The sequence below is a fragment of the Bos grunniens genome, chromosome 7, assembly GCF_055505025.1.
Source record: "Bos grunniens cultivar Pamir isolate PY7600 chromosome 7, Bosgru_T2T1.0, whole genome shotgun sequence".
Taxonomy (NCBI): Eukaryota; Metazoa; Chordata; class Mammalia; order Artiodactyla; family Bovidae; genus Bos; species Bos grunniens.
In genome coordinates this window covers 72,012,835-72,030,608 of record NC_141171.1, presented here as the reverse complement: position 1 = coordinate 72,030,608, position 17,774 = coordinate 72,012,835, and the positions used below count along the sequence as shown (strand labels likewise).

The 17,774-nt window shown below is 36.9% G+C and overlaps 1 protein-coding gene across 1 annotated transcript; it reads left to right on the top strand.

Moving 5' to 3' along the window:
- Positions 1 to 824: 824 nt before the first annotated feature.
- Positions 825 to 17,103, top strand: SLU7 (spliceosome associated SLU7). Its single transcript, XM_086412729.1, has 16 exons — positions 825 to 900; positions 3,517 to 3,700; positions 4,505 to 4,658; positions 4,984 to 5,064; positions 5,363 to 5,527; positions 7,322 to 7,390; positions 10,808 to 10,855; positions 11,048 to 11,179; positions 11,462 to 11,559; positions 11,712 to 11,779; positions 11,915 to 12,054; positions 12,795 to 12,956; positions 14,285 to 14,389; positions 14,542 to 14,613; positions 14,728 to 14,844; positions 15,499 to 17,103. Exons 2-16 carry the CDS (start codon positions 3,531 to 3,533, stop codon positions 15,676 to 15,678), a joined length of 1,761 nt encoding a protein of 586 aa, XP_086268855.1. The 5' UTR covers positions 825 to 900; positions 3,517 to 3,530; the 3' UTR covers positions 15,679 to 17,103.
- The last annotated feature ends 671 nt before the right edge of the window (positions 17,104 to 17,774 follow it).

Genomic DNA, 17,774 nt, shown 5'->3' with positions numbered 1-17,774 from the left:
GAAAGGAACACACATTGTTTTGAAAAATAAAACATTACCAGAACAGATAAGATTTAAGGAGGGGGGGGGCAGGGGAACTGTACTCCAAAATTATTATTTTCCAGTATTTTATTAAATATTATTCTTTAAAGCAAGGTGGAGATATCTATGACATTGTCTTTCCACAATGAAAAAAGTTTTACAGTATTTTTTCCCTAATGGTAAAATACAGTATCAACATCAGGGGCGAGGTGTTACAATTGCTGAATTGCCCTATGTCTTCAAAGCAGTATTTTTTTCCTAATGGTAAAATACAGTATCAACACCAGGGGCGAGGTGTTACAATTGCTGAATTGCCCTATGTCTTCAAAGCACCTAGTACACCCTTCATAGAGGCTTTCTAGAACTGTAAATTACTTAAATAATTCAGTCTTACTCACTCTATATGATGTAAATTCGAAGAGAGGAAGACAATTTTGTGTTTACTTTGTCCCCAGCGTGTTACACTACCTGGCTACTAATTAATAGTGATTTTAACTGTTTTAACTTCACGCACTTCGTAGCGCTCCAGCGATGCTTACGCTATTGTCTGTTCTCCGTATGAAATTTGTTTTGTTTTGCTTTACGTCGTAATATTCGTCGACTCTAAAAGAGATGAAAACTAAGGAGCAGAAAAACAGCTGCTCAAACCTAACCCATTCGACTGACCTGCCGTAGAGCTATAGGAACAGCTCGAGATCTCGCGAGACCAGTTTTGCTTGGCCCCGCCCCCCCGGCTCGGCCGAGGCCCAAGTGCGCCTGTGTGGGTCGCCCGGAAAGTGCCGCAGTGGCTGCCGGGAGAGGGAGGAAGTCAGGAAGTAAACATTGGCGATCGTCTTCATTCCTGTCGAACTGTACTAGGGTCAGCAGCGTTGGGACCGGGTAAGGCAATCTTGTAAGAACTTGGAACGAGGAGGAGGGTGAAGGTGGAAAACTCGAGGAAGAGGGCCAGAGGCTCCTAATTCTTGGGAATATCCTCACGGGATTGATGAACGCAAGGTTGAGAAGGGAACGGGGACCGAGAACCAAGGAAGCAGCTGTCCTAGGCCTCAGAAGTGGTACTTGTGTCCAGTCAGACCAGGATTGTGTCTTCAGTGGTTATTAAACTAAGAATTTTAAGGTGCTATTGGAGCTGAACTGTGCTTGTAATTCTTAAGCACTTGAAATGTTGGCCAATCTGAATACATGTAAAATCCGTATCGGATTTTAAAGAACTGGTTTATTTTTTCCTATGTTGAACTGAAAATGTGTTGGTAATTAGGAAAAATATTGCAAAAAAGTAATTTTATCTGTTTCTTTTTGCTTTTTTAATATGTTTACGGAATATTTAAAATGACATATAGGGCTGGTGGTACATTTCTCTTGGACAGCATTTCATTTAAGGGTTTTCAGTTTGGGTAGTGGGACATGATATGACCAAATCTGTGTTTGAAAAAATAACACTGCAGTGTGGAGAACTGATTGGCAGGAATCAGAAGAGACTAGTAGGGAAAAGTAATACACTCAGGTTATTGATAGAAGTAGATGAATTCGAGTGATATTCAGAAAGTGAAAATAACAGTACTTCGTGATGAAATAGGTATGGGAATTAGCTGGAACACTTCTGAAAAGGAATGGATAGTGGTATCTTTCATCAGGAGAGGGAACAGTGGAAGAAGATCAGATTTCATAGAGAAGATTATGAATCTGAATTAAGAATTGAGTTCAGTTTTCTTTGAGACATCTAAGTGGAGGTACTTTGAAGTAAGCAATTGGACTATATTTATCTGAAGCTCAGAAAAAAGATCTGAAGTAGAGAAATAAATTGGAGAGCCAACAGTTGTATATCGTGGCTATTGAAACCTTGGAAATAGATGAACTTGTCTTCTGGTGGAGTTTATAGAGTGATGAAGAATTGAGCCTTGTGGAATCCAAAGTTCAGTAACTGGGCAGAAATGGAAGAACTTATGAAGGATACAGGAGGAGCAGTGAAAGGGGTACAAAAAAGCCCAGGGAAATATGGTGTCACATCAGCCAAAGTATAAGAATATATCAAAAGGGGGAGGAACCGAACTGAAAAATGTCCAGAGGACTTAGCACATTGCTAACGTAGAGGTATCTTTGGAGCAGCGAGGGGACTGATTGAGAAGGGCAGCAGATAATGTGGAAATAGAGATAATGAATGTAGGTGATCTTAAATCGTCCAGTTTTTAAGAGGAACAGAGATAGGACCCTGTGTACTCAATAAGGATTCAGATCAGATCAGTCGCTCAGTCGTGTCCGACTCTTTGCGACCCCATGAATCGCAGCACGCCAGGCCTCCCTGTCCATCACCAACTCCCGGAGTTCACGCAGACTCACGTCCATCGAGTCAGTGATGCCATCCAGCCATCTCATCCTCTGTCGTCCCCTTCTCCTCTTGCCCCCAATCCCTCCCAGCATCAGAGTATTTTCCAATGAGTTAACTCTTTGCATGAGGTGGCCAAAGTACTGGAGTTTCAGCTTTAGCATCATTCCTTCCAAAGAAATCCCAGGGCTGATCTCCTTCAGAATGAACTGGTTGGATCTCCTTGCAGCCCAAGGGACTCTCAAGAGTCTTCTCCAACACCACAGTTCAAAAGCATCAATTCTTCGGCACTCAGCTTTCTTCACAGTCCAACTCTCACATCCATACATGACCACAGGAAAAACCATAGCCTTGACTAGACGAACCTTTGTTGGCAAAGTAATGTCTCTGCTTTTGAATATGCTATCTAGGTTGGTCATAACTTTCCTTCCAAGGAGTAAGCATCTTTTAATTTCATGGCTGCAGTCACCATCTGTAGTGATTTTGAAGCCCAGAAAAATAAAGTCTGACACTGTTTCCACTGTTTCCCCATCTATTTCCCATGAAGTGATGGGACCGGATGCCATGATCTTCGTTTTCTGAATGTTGAGCTTTAAGCCAACTTTTTCACTCTCCTCTTTCACTGTGATCAAGAGGCTTTTTAGTTCCTCTTCACTTTCTGCCGTAAGGGTGGTGTCATCTGCATATCTGAGGTTATTGATATTTCTCCCGGCAATCTTGATTCCAGCTTGTGTTTCTTCCAGTCCAGCGTTTCTCATGATGTACTCTGCATATAAGTTGAATAAGCAGGGTGACAATATACAGCCTTGATGTACTCCTTTTCCTATTTGGAACCAGTCTGTTTAGCGTGGTAGAAAAGTTTGAGACACATATGTAGAGAGGAAATAAGGAATATATACATGAAAGGATGAATCTCATGAAATTTTAAATGCATGTGCATGTCTCTCTCCACTTAACCAATTAGAGTTGAAAGCACAACTGCAACAGTGTAGAAATACATCAGTGGAGGAGAAGGAGACCTTTCCCTTACAGATGCTATGAAAGAAAAAGAACATATGAAACATTCTATATAACCCACAGTATGTGTTATTAGGGTGTACTTTTGATAGTTTCTCTGGTGAATTCAGGAAGGCCTAGTTTATTCTAATAGATACTTCTTCCTTTTCATGCAGGAGGCCAGATAACCATGTCAGCTGCAGCTGTGGATGCAGCTAATGCAGCCCCCTTGTCGGGGTCCAAAGAAATGAGTTTGGAGGAACCAAAGAAGATGACTAGAGAGGACTGGAGAAAGAAGAAGGAGCTAGAAGAACAGCGAAAATTGGGTAATGCCCCTGCAGAAGTTGATGAAGAAGGAAAGTAAGTACTTAAATTTTTTGCAAGATCTATTCATTCAGAATTCAAATTCATGTCTACTTAGTTTACCTATTTCTCATCCTTTGCTTTGACAGGAAACCATCTTTACCATTTCCGTCATTTTTGTTTTCATTTATTGTATCAAACTCATATGTATAAAGTTTAATAAATAATAATGAAGGACTTGTAATGATAACTATGGCCCTTTTTAGTTCTTCCCACTCCCTGTCCTACTGTATACAAGTGACTACAGCTGACCTTGAACAACACAGATTTGTTGTTTTCTCAGTAAGTACATGCAGTGCCACACAATCTGCCACTGGTTGAATCTTCAGATTCCAAACCCATAGGTACAGAGGCCCAGCTGTGCAACTTGAGCTTCCACAGGTTTTGGTATCTGAGGCAGGTCCTGGACCCAGTCCCTCTCAGAGACCAAGCGAGGACTGAATTGTCAATCTATTTTGAGTTTTTCTGGTTGATACCTCTGAATCTAAATAACATACCTATACTACTACTATTATAATCAACTCGACATTATTAACTTCTTGTTCTGATAAAAGATTAATCTCACTAACATATATCTCTATGTTCCTTCATCTCTTCTGCATCTTTAGTTACATGACTATTTTTAGTTTCTCTAAAATGTTTTCAGTCTAATATATTTTATTTTTAACTCTTTTTATTAATAGTGATAACAAGTATATTCTCTCTCCCCCTCCCACTGCAATATCTCTATCCTTACATTCTGTAAGGATATCCTTACATTCTACAACTTTTTTTTTTAAATGTTTTGTTTTTTTTTTACAGAGACATCAATCCTCATATTCCTCAGTATATTTCTTCAGTGCCATGGTATATTGATCCATCAAAAAGGCCTACTTTAAAGCACCAGAGACCACAGCCAGAGAAACAAAAGCAGTACAGCTCATCGGGAGAATGGTACAAGAGGGGTGTAAAAGAGGTAGGTACGCAACATGTATATATGTGTGTAGAAATGGAAATTTTTAAGAACTTAATATAAGAACCTCTAATGTAATACTATATAAAGTATAAACAGATTACATGACCTTTTATCTGGTATTAAAATTCATAATACATACTACTTTATTTTCTATATTTTATAAATTTGATATTGCTAAAATCTTTAAGCTTTCTCATTTATAACTGGTTTTCCTCTTAACAAATAAGTCATTTCATTAGGCAGTACAGTAATGAGAGCCAAAGTTATTTTTAACTTATTTAGATAAATAAAAATTTTCATTGGTTTTCTTTATATCCACTTACAGAACTCCATAACTACTAAATACCGAAAAGGAGCATGTGAAAACTGTGGAGCCATGACACACAAAAAGAAAGACTGTTTCGAGGTAAGCTCACATTTGAGAATTTTGGAAACTGCTGTCAGAGGGTCTCTTTCTTTCTTTGTGTCAGAGAACTTAATTCTGTTTTTTAAATTACCTATATTTAGGTACAAGTTAAATGAAAACATTAATTTGAATGAAATTAGTTCAGCACCGTCAAAATTTTTTGCAGGAGGACTAACTGATAATTGAATAAACCATAAAGTCCCATGGTATGTTCACACTGCTCTGTAAAGGTTATATGAAATTTTCCTCATGGCTTCAGATACTTAGGGGAAAAATTTAATCTTACTCTGTTTTCCAGAGACCTAGGCGAGTTGGAGCAAAATTTACAGGGACTAATATAGCTCCAGATGAACATGTCCAGCCTCAGCTGATGTTTGACTACGATGGGAAGAGGGATCGGTGGAATGGCTACAATCCAGAAGAACACATGAAAATTGTAGAAGAGTATGCCAAAGTTGACCTGGTAAGCACAGTTCACTGCTTTCCTGCTCTCCTTAAAGAATGTGTATTTTGGTATATCTGTAGTTTAGCAACTCTGTTTTTTGTCTTTATGCAGTATAAAAATGATTGCATTTTTATTGTAGTAGCAAGCCTAATTGAATAGTGAAATAAACAGTATATACTAACCCTGTTTGGCAGCAGTTTCTTTTTACTTTATTCTCATAGTGTCCATTACTCCCTGATTTAGTTTGCAGGAAATACTGGAAGTATGAAAATAGATTCATGTTCAAAACTCTTGGCTTCCTGAGGTTATAAAGTCTTGACTCCCAGACTGTATCTTGCCTATGGGCCTGTTTTATAGTTGTCTCACATAGCATTTGAGGGTGGAGAAAGAAGAATGGGATAACTCCTTTCAGGAAACTGAATTTTATTTTAATGTAACCTCAGTTTTTTCTGTTACGATTTCACCTACTCACTCCCATTTTTTAAAATACCGTAGTCACTTCTGTTTTTTGGTTTTGTGTCTCCCCCCCCCTTTTTTTTTTAAATAGAGTTAACATTTAAGACCATGGGATTTCACATTTTAATAAAATCTGAATTTTATCTTTTCTCAAACAATGAAATATGTGGTAATCCTGGGCCAGCCGGGGAAGAGTCAGTCATCTGGAGTCAAGTGGCACCTTGTCAGCAAGGCTTGCTCCCTGCAGTTTATCCCTGGTGCTATCTAGCTTGGTTTATATTAATGCCTGACTCAAACAGGACTTTATAACTCTTGCTTAAATATGGCCAATTGGATCTGACTCATTTTCATTTTGGGTTTTTTTTTTTTAATTTATTTTTTATTAAATGAAAGATTCTTTAAATTCTACAGTGCTTTAGAATTTTCAAAAGTTTGACATACATGATTTCATATAATCCCATAATAAACCCCCTTTTATTAATCTCCTACCTGCCTATTGCCCCTCCCCTTTTCTTCTACCAATTGGTAACCACTGGTTTGTTCTCTGTTATCTATGAATCTGTTTCTTTCTTGTTTTATTCAGTAGTTTGTTGTATTTTTTAGATTCCGTATAGTACTTGTCTTTCTCTGACCAATTTCACTTAGTATAATGCCCTCCAAGTCCATCCATGTTGCTGCAAATGACAAAATTTCATTCTTTTTTATAGCTAAGTACTAGTCCATTGTATACCACATCATCTTTATTCACTCATCTGGTTTTTTAATTAATTTTTATTATGATACCATTGCTTATTAGTTTCTGCTACACAACAAAGTGAAACAGTTGCGTATATACGTACACACCTCCTTTTTTAGGCCACTACAGCATTGAATAGTTTGGGGCATTTTTTGTTTGTTTTTTGGCTGCCCTATGTAGCTTGTGGAATCTTAGTTCCCCAACCAGGGATCAAACCTGGGTCCTTGGCAGTGAAAGCACAGAGTCCTAACCATTTGACTACCAGGGAATTTCCCTGAACTCGTGTTCTTCAGGAGCCAGAGGTCTAGAGCTACAAGATAGCCTTGTCCAGTGACCTTTTCTGAAAACAGTAAACTTATGCGTTTTATTGATATGAAAATTAAATCTCATTTGATGGGACTTCCTGGTGGTCCATGGCCAGAACTCCATACTCCCAGTGCTGGGTGCTGGGGTTCATTACCTTGTCAGGGAACTAGATCCCACATGCTACAATTACGGGTTTTGCATGCCACAACTAAGACCCAATACAGCCAAATAAATAAATTAAAATAAATATATTTAAAAAATTAAATGTTCATTTGAATATTGAAAGTAAATTTCAAATGTTTCTTTTTCCTTAGGCAAAACGAACGCTGAAAGCCCAAAAACTCCAAGAAGAATTAGCCTCAGGAAAATTAGTGGAACAGGCTGTAAGTAACAAAATGATTGTTAAAAAAATTTCAAACTCATAGTAAACAAAAAATGAAGATTGACCCAAAAATTCATTTTATATCTCTCCAGTTAGAAGAAAGTTGAGAGAGGGAGAGAAACACTATCAAGGGGAAATAGAGAAACTGACACATTAAAGGTTCAAGGGACTATAAATTGATGCAGTCATTTTGGAGAGAATATTGCCATAAAACATTTATATACCTTTTCTGGAATTAAATTAGTAGATCCATCCATCCTAAAAATTTCTTAGTATTCAGAAAAATCATTTTGCACAAAAATGTTCACTTCAGCACTTTTTACAACACTAAGAAATTGAAGATAGTTTAATAAGGAATTAGTAAAGTGAGCTATCCTTCCTGTGCATGAGAGAATGTTGCATAGCTCTTAAAATGGCTTTCATCAAGCTTAGTAACAACACTGGAGAACACATATTTTAATAACACATGTAAAATATCATATTACCTTACAGGGAAGACGACTAGAACACTAGTTCTCATTTAATATAGAGATTAAAACACTAGTTCTCATTTAGTATAGAATTAGTGGATTTTTCTTTTTATTTATTTTAGCATTTCCTACACTTTGAACTTGTAAGGCAAAAAGAATTTGCAAACTAAAAAAAAAAAGATATATTGCAGACAGGTTTTTTCCTATTTTTTCCCCCAGTCAGTCAATTTAATAGTTAAGTTATGCTTATTAGAGTTGTGAAAGTTTCTTTTTAACAAATTTATGGTGTCAGTAAAAAACATTTTCAAGTTACCAAGTTTAAATTTCTAAAAGGGACCTTTAATAAGTGAAGTCGCTCAGTCGTGTCCGACTCTTTGCAACCCCATGGGCTGTAGCCTACCAGGCTCCTCCGTCCATGGCATTTTCCAGGCAAGAGTACTGGAGTGGGTTGCCATTTCCTTCTCTAGAAAGGGACCCTTAGCAAGTATAATTATAAAGCAAACAGAACTAGGTAAGTTAATCACCAAGTGAGTAGTCACAGAGGCAGGTTCAAAGCACAAGTTAACAGAGAGATGATGTTAAAATCTAGCTGTGCCCCTAGCTAGCAAGATGGTCCTGGAAAAATTAATTTGCTTCTCTGAGCCTCAGTTTATCATCTCTAAAGCAGAGATAACAACGCCTACCCACCCCAACACACACACACACAGGAGGCTTAGCATACATGTCACACAGTAAACACTTGGTAATTGGTAGCTAGTGTTGTGATTGTTATCATTACCAACTCTGGAAGAAAGAAGAGGGCTTTTTTATTGTTTTTCTAATATGTTCTCTGTTGTGTCTTGTAAACATATTATAATTTATTTTCCTAGTCAAACTTAAATGTTTGTAAGGGACTGCTGAGTTTTGCCCATTTGGATGTGAAGATTAACTACATATAGTAGGACTGTGTCTACTGTAGAGATTTAGCAATATAAATATCCTTTGTTGAACTGGCAACTTGCAAGAACTCAAAAAAATGCTTTAAAAAAATTTCCAATTTTGAAAGTAACACATACTCAGAAAAAATATATAGAAAATTATAAAGAAGACAAATATTCCTTATGTTAACCATTAACATTTTAAAATAGGCCTTTTAGTGTCCCAGTCCACTCCCTCACATATATCCATGTATTGTATGATTGTAATGCAACATGTTTTTTAAATGGATTCATCTTTACATTCTCGTTTATCATCTACTTTTTCAATTAAATAATATACAGTACAATGAGGACTTGTTTTCTGTATCATTAAATGCAGACCTTTAACATTTTTTTTTTATATAAACTCACATGGTTCAATAATCAAAATAAGACAGATATGCAGTGAAAAGTCTCCCGCTCCTGCCTCAGTCCATCCTGTCTCTAAGCCTCACCCCCCATAATCTTTTTTATTTTTCTTACAGCTCCTTTCAGAGTTTCTTATGTAAATACAAATACAAATATATAATCTAATTCCCATCTTTCCCTCTTCTTTCCAAACAAAAAAAGGTAGCAAAGTATGAAAAGAAAAAAGAAAAGTGAAAATGTTAGTCACTCAGTTGTGGCTGACTCTTTGCGACCCCATGGACTGAAACCCACCAGGCTCCTCTGTCCATGGAATTCTCCAAACAGGAACACTGGAGTGGGTAGCCATTCCTTTCTCTAGGGGATCTGCCCAACCCAGTGATGGAACCTGGGTCTCCTGCATTACAAGCAGATTCTTTACCATCTCACTCACTAGGGAGCCCAAGAAAGAAAGTGAAAGTTAAGTCACTCAGTTGTGTCCCGACTCTGCGACACCATGGATGTAGCCTACCATGCTCCTCTGTCCATGGGATTTTCCAGGCAAGAGTACTGGAGTGGGTTGCCATTTCCCTCTCCAGAGTATCTTCCCAACCCAGGGATCCAACTTAGGTCTCCTGCATTGTAGGCAGACTCTTTACCATCTGAGCCACCAGGAAGTTAGGGAGCCCAAAGTATACATATTAATATTTTTCTGCACCTTGGACAAATCACGTTAATGGTTGTTCAGTGTGTATTGAGTGCAATAATTTATATAACCATTCATCTCTTGTTGATTTGTTTTTTTCAGTTATCTGTACAGTAGTATATAACATTAGAGTCTTACATAATATATACATCTTTATATAATAGACATACTAATTTCCTTACAATAAATTCCTAAAAGTGCAATTGTTGATGCACTGAATATGCATATATAAAATCTGATGACTTATCACTTAGCAAGCATTTTAAAAGGCTGTACTAAAATTTTTGCTTCCACCAATGTACTGTATATATATATTTTTTTATACATACATATTTCCACATCCGCCTACTGAGCTATAAGATGTGAAGCCTTTTAAAGGGACATAATGAAATACTGAGCACTTTGTTCCAGGCATTTTGTGGAGTTAGAGAATATCCTGACCAACTACTAATTAAGAAAGGGTGTCTTTGAGGCATGGAGTTCACACCTCCTCAAATCACAGTATGTTGTCACCTGAGTAGATTTCTTCATTGCTGAAATTTTACAAAGGCTTGTTTTGCCTCTAAAGATACTTATTACATGATCCTGGTAACTTTGCTTTTGGCCTTAATAGAAAAACAGTGAAATTTAATGAAAATGTTATGTCTGATGATAAAAATGTATGAAATGAATATTTATTAGGTATATTGATCAACTTAATCTTTCTGTTACATTTTTGTGATTATAATCCTATCAATGAAAATTTTGGATTTGTAGACAGTCTGATAAAATTATTCACAATGACATACTTGTATTTAAAACTTCTGTGCTCACTACAGGTGAGAAATACGAGAGTTTGTTCAGTTAAATTTATTATTTTAACTATGTTTTTTAAAGTGTTAAATATTCATTTGATTCAGTATAATAAAATCACAAATTCATTTTCTTCTTTTGTGGCATAGAATTCTCCGAAACATCAGTGGGGAGAAGAGGAACCGAATTCTCAGACGGTAAGACATACAGGTCCTATCAGGGTACACATTAAGGTTTAAATTTCTGATGGCTAATGTTAGTAATAACTCATGATAATAATAATAAGCTTAAAGAACACAAGGAGTAAGGGTTGGGTTAAAGGGAAAATAAGAGCTAGATGCTGCTCTTTTTTTCTTGAATTTTTTTCCCCTTCTCTCTTCCTCTTTCAGGAAAAAGATCATAACAGTGAAGATGAGGATGAAGATAAATATGCAGATGATATTGACATGCCTGGACAGAATTTTGACTCTAAGAGACGAATTACTGTCCGGAATCTCAGGATTCGAGAAGATATTGCAAAAGTAAGCCTTGCCAATTTAACATACATATTCAGAAAACATTTGTCTTCCCAACCTAAATTTTGTCTACTCATATGGTATCTGGATAGTATATGGGTAATATACTCAGTCATTCCAAAGTAGATCATTCTGGATTTCTTTCTCTTCAGCTGTACTCCCAGACATGTGCATGCGCACACACACACACACTCACTCACTCACTTAATTGTCTCCTCCTACTGGTCTTCTAAAATCTTTGATGAAAGTAAACATTAACACAGTCTTAAAATATGTTTTTCTTTCTAGTATTTGCGGAATTTAGATCCAAACTCTGCTTACTATGATCCCAAAACTAGAGCAATGAGAGAGAATCCCTATGCGAATGCTGGAAAGAATCCAGATGAGTAAGTAACAAGTTCACTGTAAAGATTTCAGGGTAGGGGAGGGAGTTTTTATTAATAAAATGCAATCTGAATTAAAATGAGTATCTATGATTGGGTCAGAAAAAAATTTCCTTAATCTCTGAAACAGTTTTTTTTAAATTTATTTTAAACAGAGTCAGCTACGCAGGGGATAACTTCGTTAGATACACAGGTGATACCATATCAATGGCCCAGACACAATGTAAGTGTTTCTTCTATGTCAAGGTATTTTATGTCAGCTCATAAGAAATTTGGGGACATTTTTTTAAAGCTTGTTTTCAAGAAGCCCGCAAACAGTGTAGCTGACAACTCATTACGACGGTTTTAATTACCCTAGTGTTTGCTTGGGAAGCCTATGACAAAGGGTCTGAAGTGCATCTACAAGCAGATCCTACAAAACTAGAGTTATTGTACAAATCCTTCAAAGTCAAGAAAGAAGACTTCAAAGAACAGCAGAAAGAAAGCATCCTGGAAAAGGTGATTATGATCTATACACAGTCCATTTTAATCCATTGGGATTAGGTGCAGTTGGTATACAGTATCAGTATAACTATATCATTGAGCTTTTACAGCAAAACAAGCCACCTCAAAACCTAATAGTTTGAATAGGCATTTCTTATTTCTCACCGTTTTGTACATCAGCTGCGTCTCCTGTTCTGAGCCCACCTATCTGAAACCAGATGATCTAGACTGGCCTCCCTTTGGTTTCTAGCAGGTAGCCGGCCTCCTCTGTCCCAAGGAGGCCTCACCTCTACCCCACGTGGGTTCTCATCCTCTGATAGGCTAGCCCAGATTCTTTACGTGACATTCTTAGGATACCAGAGATTAGCAACAAAGTGTGCCCTGGTACACAAGTGTTTTTCAGGTCTTTGCTTACATCATATTTGCTAGTATTCCAGGGGCCAGAACAAGTAACATGGCCAGGCCCAGATCCAAGGGATGAAGCACCAAAATCATGTGGCAAATGGGCATGCATACAGGATAAGGGGAATTTCATATGAGCCTTTTATAATTCACCACACTCAACAGATGAATAGCAATTGAGACATCTTTTATTTGCCTATGAAAGTTTGGTGGCTTTTTTTCCACTGTGTTTTATATAACAAAGCCCATGAATAATAGTCCTCTAATCTTTGTGATTGGAAATAAACCCCTCAGTAGAGATTTGAATGCAAATCTTTGTAAAATATATTTAATAATGATCAATGTCCTTTTAGTATGGTGGTCAAGAACACTTGGATGCTCCTCCAGCCGAATTGCTTTTGGCTCAGACTGAAGACTATGTGGAGTACTCAAGACATGGGACAGTCATCAAAGGACAGGAGCGGGCTGTCGCCTGCTCCAAGTACGAGGAAGATGTGAAGATCAACAATCATACAGTATGTGTTGAACTAGAATTATATTGTGTCCTTGTTAGCATTTTGTTCTGGATTATATTTTCCAGTAGTAAGTCGTTGTGTTTTGGTTTCTTGTATTTTAACTTTCTTATTTTTAACAACTTTTAAAGGTTATATTCCATTTACAGTTTTTACAAAGTATTGGCTGTATTGCCTGCATTGTACAGTACACCCTTGTGGCCTGTCTTATACCCAGTAGTGTGTACCGTCCACTCTCCAATCCCTGTGCTGCCTCGCCCCTCCTCTCCGTTTTAACCACTTGTTCCGTCTGTGAGTCTGCTGCTTTTTTTCTGTATTCACTAGTTTGTTGTATTTGTTTAGATTCCACATGTAAGTGATATCATATAGTATTTGTCTTTGACTTATTTCGCTAAGCATAATGCCCCTTCAAGTCCGTCCATGTTGCTGCAAATGGTAAAATTTTATTCTTTTTTATGGCTGAGTAGTATTCTGTTGTATACCACATCTTCTTTATCATTCATCTGTGTTTTAATTAATTTTTATTGTAATACTGTTGCTTTATTCCCTGTATTTCCTATAAACAGGAATTCAGATACAAAGGCTTGATATAAGTTAAATATTTTGACAGGGACACTTCACAGATGACAAAGTATATGTCATATTGCATATTGTATCACATGATAAAGCTTATTTAATTTGCTGTACTTTTATAGTACCCAAAATACACTTGTCTTTCTAAGTAAGAGTCAAAAACCTAGCTACCTAGTAAGAGCCAGGCCAGTAATCATGTATGAGTGAAATGAGCCAGACAGATTTTACAAACTAGAGAACACGAGCCCTGTCTACAGGAAGCATCCGCTGGTCAGCAACAGACAGTTACTGACAAGTGTGAATGTGCCTAGAATTTCCCAATCCTTCTGAATTTTTCAAGAGAAGTCAAGTAGCCTAGTTTTTTTAATTTGGGGGGGAGAGTGAGAATAGAATGTAAGACCATTGTAACCACACACTTTCCCTGTTAGCTAACCCTGGAGTCCCTGTAATTATCACTGTTTATCACCACCATGTGAGACTAACCCAACAAAGACCTACTGTATACCACAGGGCACCATACTCAATATTTTTTAATAACCTATGAGAGAAAAGAATCTGAAAGAGAAAAAAAAAATACATATGTATATATTCTGTGCTGAACACCTGAAACTAACATGACACGGTAAATCAGCTATACTTCAGTTTTTTGAAAATAATACGATTAATTAAAGATAGGGTTTTTTTACAAAGAAAAACAGTATATGAGAAACCTTAGTTTCAGGCTCCTTTTTAAGTAACCTCTCTCTCTCTCTCTGCAGCATATCTGGGGATCTTACTGGAAAGAAGGCCGATGGGGATACAAATGCTGTCACTCTTTTTTCAAGTATTCCTATTGTACTGGAGAAGCTGGGAAGGAGATTGCTGTAAGTAATTGTCCTCTAGTTCGTAAAAACAGCCAAAGCTCTTAGGTCAAAAATCTGTATGAAACATAGATTTTTATGTTTCAAATTTTAACTTTTTCCTAGATGATTGGTAGCTATGATACTCAAGTTAGATTACACATATTTTTCCACAGAATTCAGAGGAATGTATTATAAATGATGCAACTGGAGAAGAATCTGTGAAAAAACCTCAAACCCTCATGGAGGTATGTCCATGATCAGCTGTCCTGAATTTTTAAGTCTTAAAGGGAAGACTTTAAAACTTGCACTAGAACTTTGGTTTTGCGTTAATAACACTGTGTGTAAATGCTCCATTTCAGATGCATCAGGAAAAACTGAAAGAGGAGAAAAAGAAGAAGAAGAAGAAGAAAAGGAAGCATCGAAAGAGCAGTTCAGAGAGTGATGATGAAGAAAAGAAACACGAAAAATTGAAAAAGGTACTTTGTGAAGCCTAAATAAATAGTAAAAGTGACCACAGTCTTCTTTATTTGTAGGAATCTTAGAAAATTATCTTGTCTTATTCCCAAGCTCATTTTAAAAATGAGCAAACAAACTCGAAGACTGGGTGATTTGCTTGGGTCACCTGTCAGGTCTAGAATACAAATGGAGGTTTTGTGTGTCTCCATATTGCCTGCCTTTTGAACTTTTGTTGAATATCACTAATGCACAGAAGAAAAATGGTTGGTATAGCTGTTATTAGAGTTATTGACATGTTCCCCAGAGAGAATTGCCATCTAATGCTATAATTGTAAGCTTCAGCAAGTCTTGGGAAAAGTCAGAATTGTATTCTCCACCAAAAGCGTTGGTTGCTGGCTTCTGTCAGTAAAATGAACCTCATTCAGTTTTTGTTGTTAAATAAAATTTCTTTAACATTGAAAATATCATAGGATGTTTTGTGCTCTATGAAAATTTTTGAGCCAAATAATGATTAGTTGTAGCTCGACAGCAATAGAGCTGACTCCCAAGCAGAAGCAATCTAGGTTTTTGATGTAACAATTCATAGTCAGTGGGGTCTTTTGGTACTCTGCCACTTCTGAACCAAAGGGATCTGACTCAGAGCCATGGTACTCATGTATTTCTTCTCACTATAGGCACTGAATGCAGAGGAGGCCCGTCTTCTTCATGTCAAGGAGATCATGCAGATAGATGAGAGGAAGCGACCTTACAACAGCATATATGAAACTCGGGAACCCACTGAAGAGGAAATGGAGGCCTACAGAATGAAACGTCAGAGGCCAGATGACCCCATGGCCTCCTTCCTCGGACAGTAGTAACTCGTCACTGACGGTGACCCAAGACAGACTCTGCTGATACATTCTTTTAGATTCTTGCTGTTGATTATCGATGGAAAAATCCGTATCTGTTCTCGTTAAAGTCAGGAAGCAAGGAATCTACCTGACTTTAATAAAGTATCCAGAAATCTCATAGTAAATTCATTCCTTTACACAGTGGAGAACAAAGAAGAAAAAAGTGGTACATTAAGTGCAGATTAAGATTTTATTTCCAATTTTATATTAGTGATGTGGGAAAAGATCTTAGTTCTCCACCTATCATGAATATCTTCTCAACATTTATTTATTAAGTTTCAAACTTTATTTCCTCAATTTTTATGGCCCTTTAGTGTTAGGACTCATTGTGAAGGCAATTAATTACTCTTTCTAGAAACAAGGGCTTCGTTTTTTTTTAATTAATAGTAACTATAACTGTAGTTATTTAATAATCATTTCTTTTTACCTTCTCAGATTTTTCTGATCTGAAACTGATAATCTATCTTGAGCTTTGGGTTACTGGAAGGAAATCTGTGGAACGTGTGAATAACTTTATCCCTCATGTCAGTCTATGTAGTAACAATTCTGTTTCCCACTTGGTTATGAAATTTTGACTTTCAAAACATTTCCTTGTATCTTATACTCAGAACTAAATGTGTTAGCCTTTGAATGGGGAAAAAAGTTTTTCACCCTGAGTCAGTGTTGACTGGTAAGTCCTAGGTCTTTTACCAGTCTGGACAGGAGTATTCAGACACTGAAATCCTCTCCTTTGTCACAGAGAATATGGTTTGTGATACTAATTGCTATTTTAATTGTGATTGCCTTTATATAACAGTCATGAATGTTAGATTTTTAATAGATTGTAGAGTATCTGTTGTACCTAATCTTTATAGCCAGCAGGTGTCTCTCGGTAAAATTTGCAAAAAGTGAAACCTGAAGTTGAATGTTTCTTCAGAATATTACAAGCATAGCCAGCCTGTAGGGCTGTTCGTATCTGAGAATGATATGATCTTTAAGCTGCTTCTAATAACATTGGGAAGATAGTACTGACAGAGTGGGATGGGTGAAAACAGCCTGTTTAAAACCCCTGACACAAGTGCATTGACTTTTAACAGTTCACTGGCTTTTCTGAACTACCAAAACCCACTAGAATATTGCATTAAGTTAACATCTCAGAAATACTGCTGATGGGAAAGTAACTGAATCAGATTGTCAAGTACTGTGGATATACATTGTATCTAGATTCAGACCAGTATGAAACAGTGATGCAAACAGATCTAATTCTTACCTACTTTAAGAATGTCAAAAATTTTTGTTTTCATATTCCTACCTTAACATAGGCTGGTTCAACATAAAATCTGATATTAGTGTCTATTTTGTATTTTATTTATCTTTTGTTAATAAAGATATATAATTGGAAATATTTAACTGAGTGATTTGTAGCATTATTTCAAATATTTGGCAGAAAAGTAGTTTATAGAACTGGCAGGAAGGCTGAGTTAGCTTCTGCACATTTGAATTAGAAAATTTCAGGACAATTTCAGGACACTAACTCAAAAAAATGTGTCACCTAACATTTTGGGGCTTCTGTTTTGTGAAACCTAATTTAAGCTGATTTTAGGAAGAATTCTATAATATCTGAAATCATGGCTTATTCCTGTTTCATTTTGGATAAAAGGCAACATCTATAACATTACTCAAGATACAAGCTTTGGTTTTATTATCTCAGTTATAGATGACTTGAGTGCTGGAACTATGTGCTATAGTTTGCACATGTTATCCCTCAGAAGACTTTCATGGGGTGAGTAATAGGATGATATCCTATTTCACAATAAGCATAAGGACTCATTGAGTCCAGGTAGCTTGCCCAGGTCCTAACAGTAAAAGGCTGGGGTCAGGACGTAAACCAAAGTCTTTGACTCTAAGCCTATTCCTTTCTCTAAGGCCCAGAGTTTTGGACCAGGAAGGCTGGTCTTTTGCAGTTTCTCTCATTGACAGAAACCTTAGGCAGGCTCTCAGTGTTTTTATCAGGCTTACCCTCAATACCTGAAAATGAGGTATCTGCCCCACCTTTGACATTTCTCCCTCCCGTAGGCTTG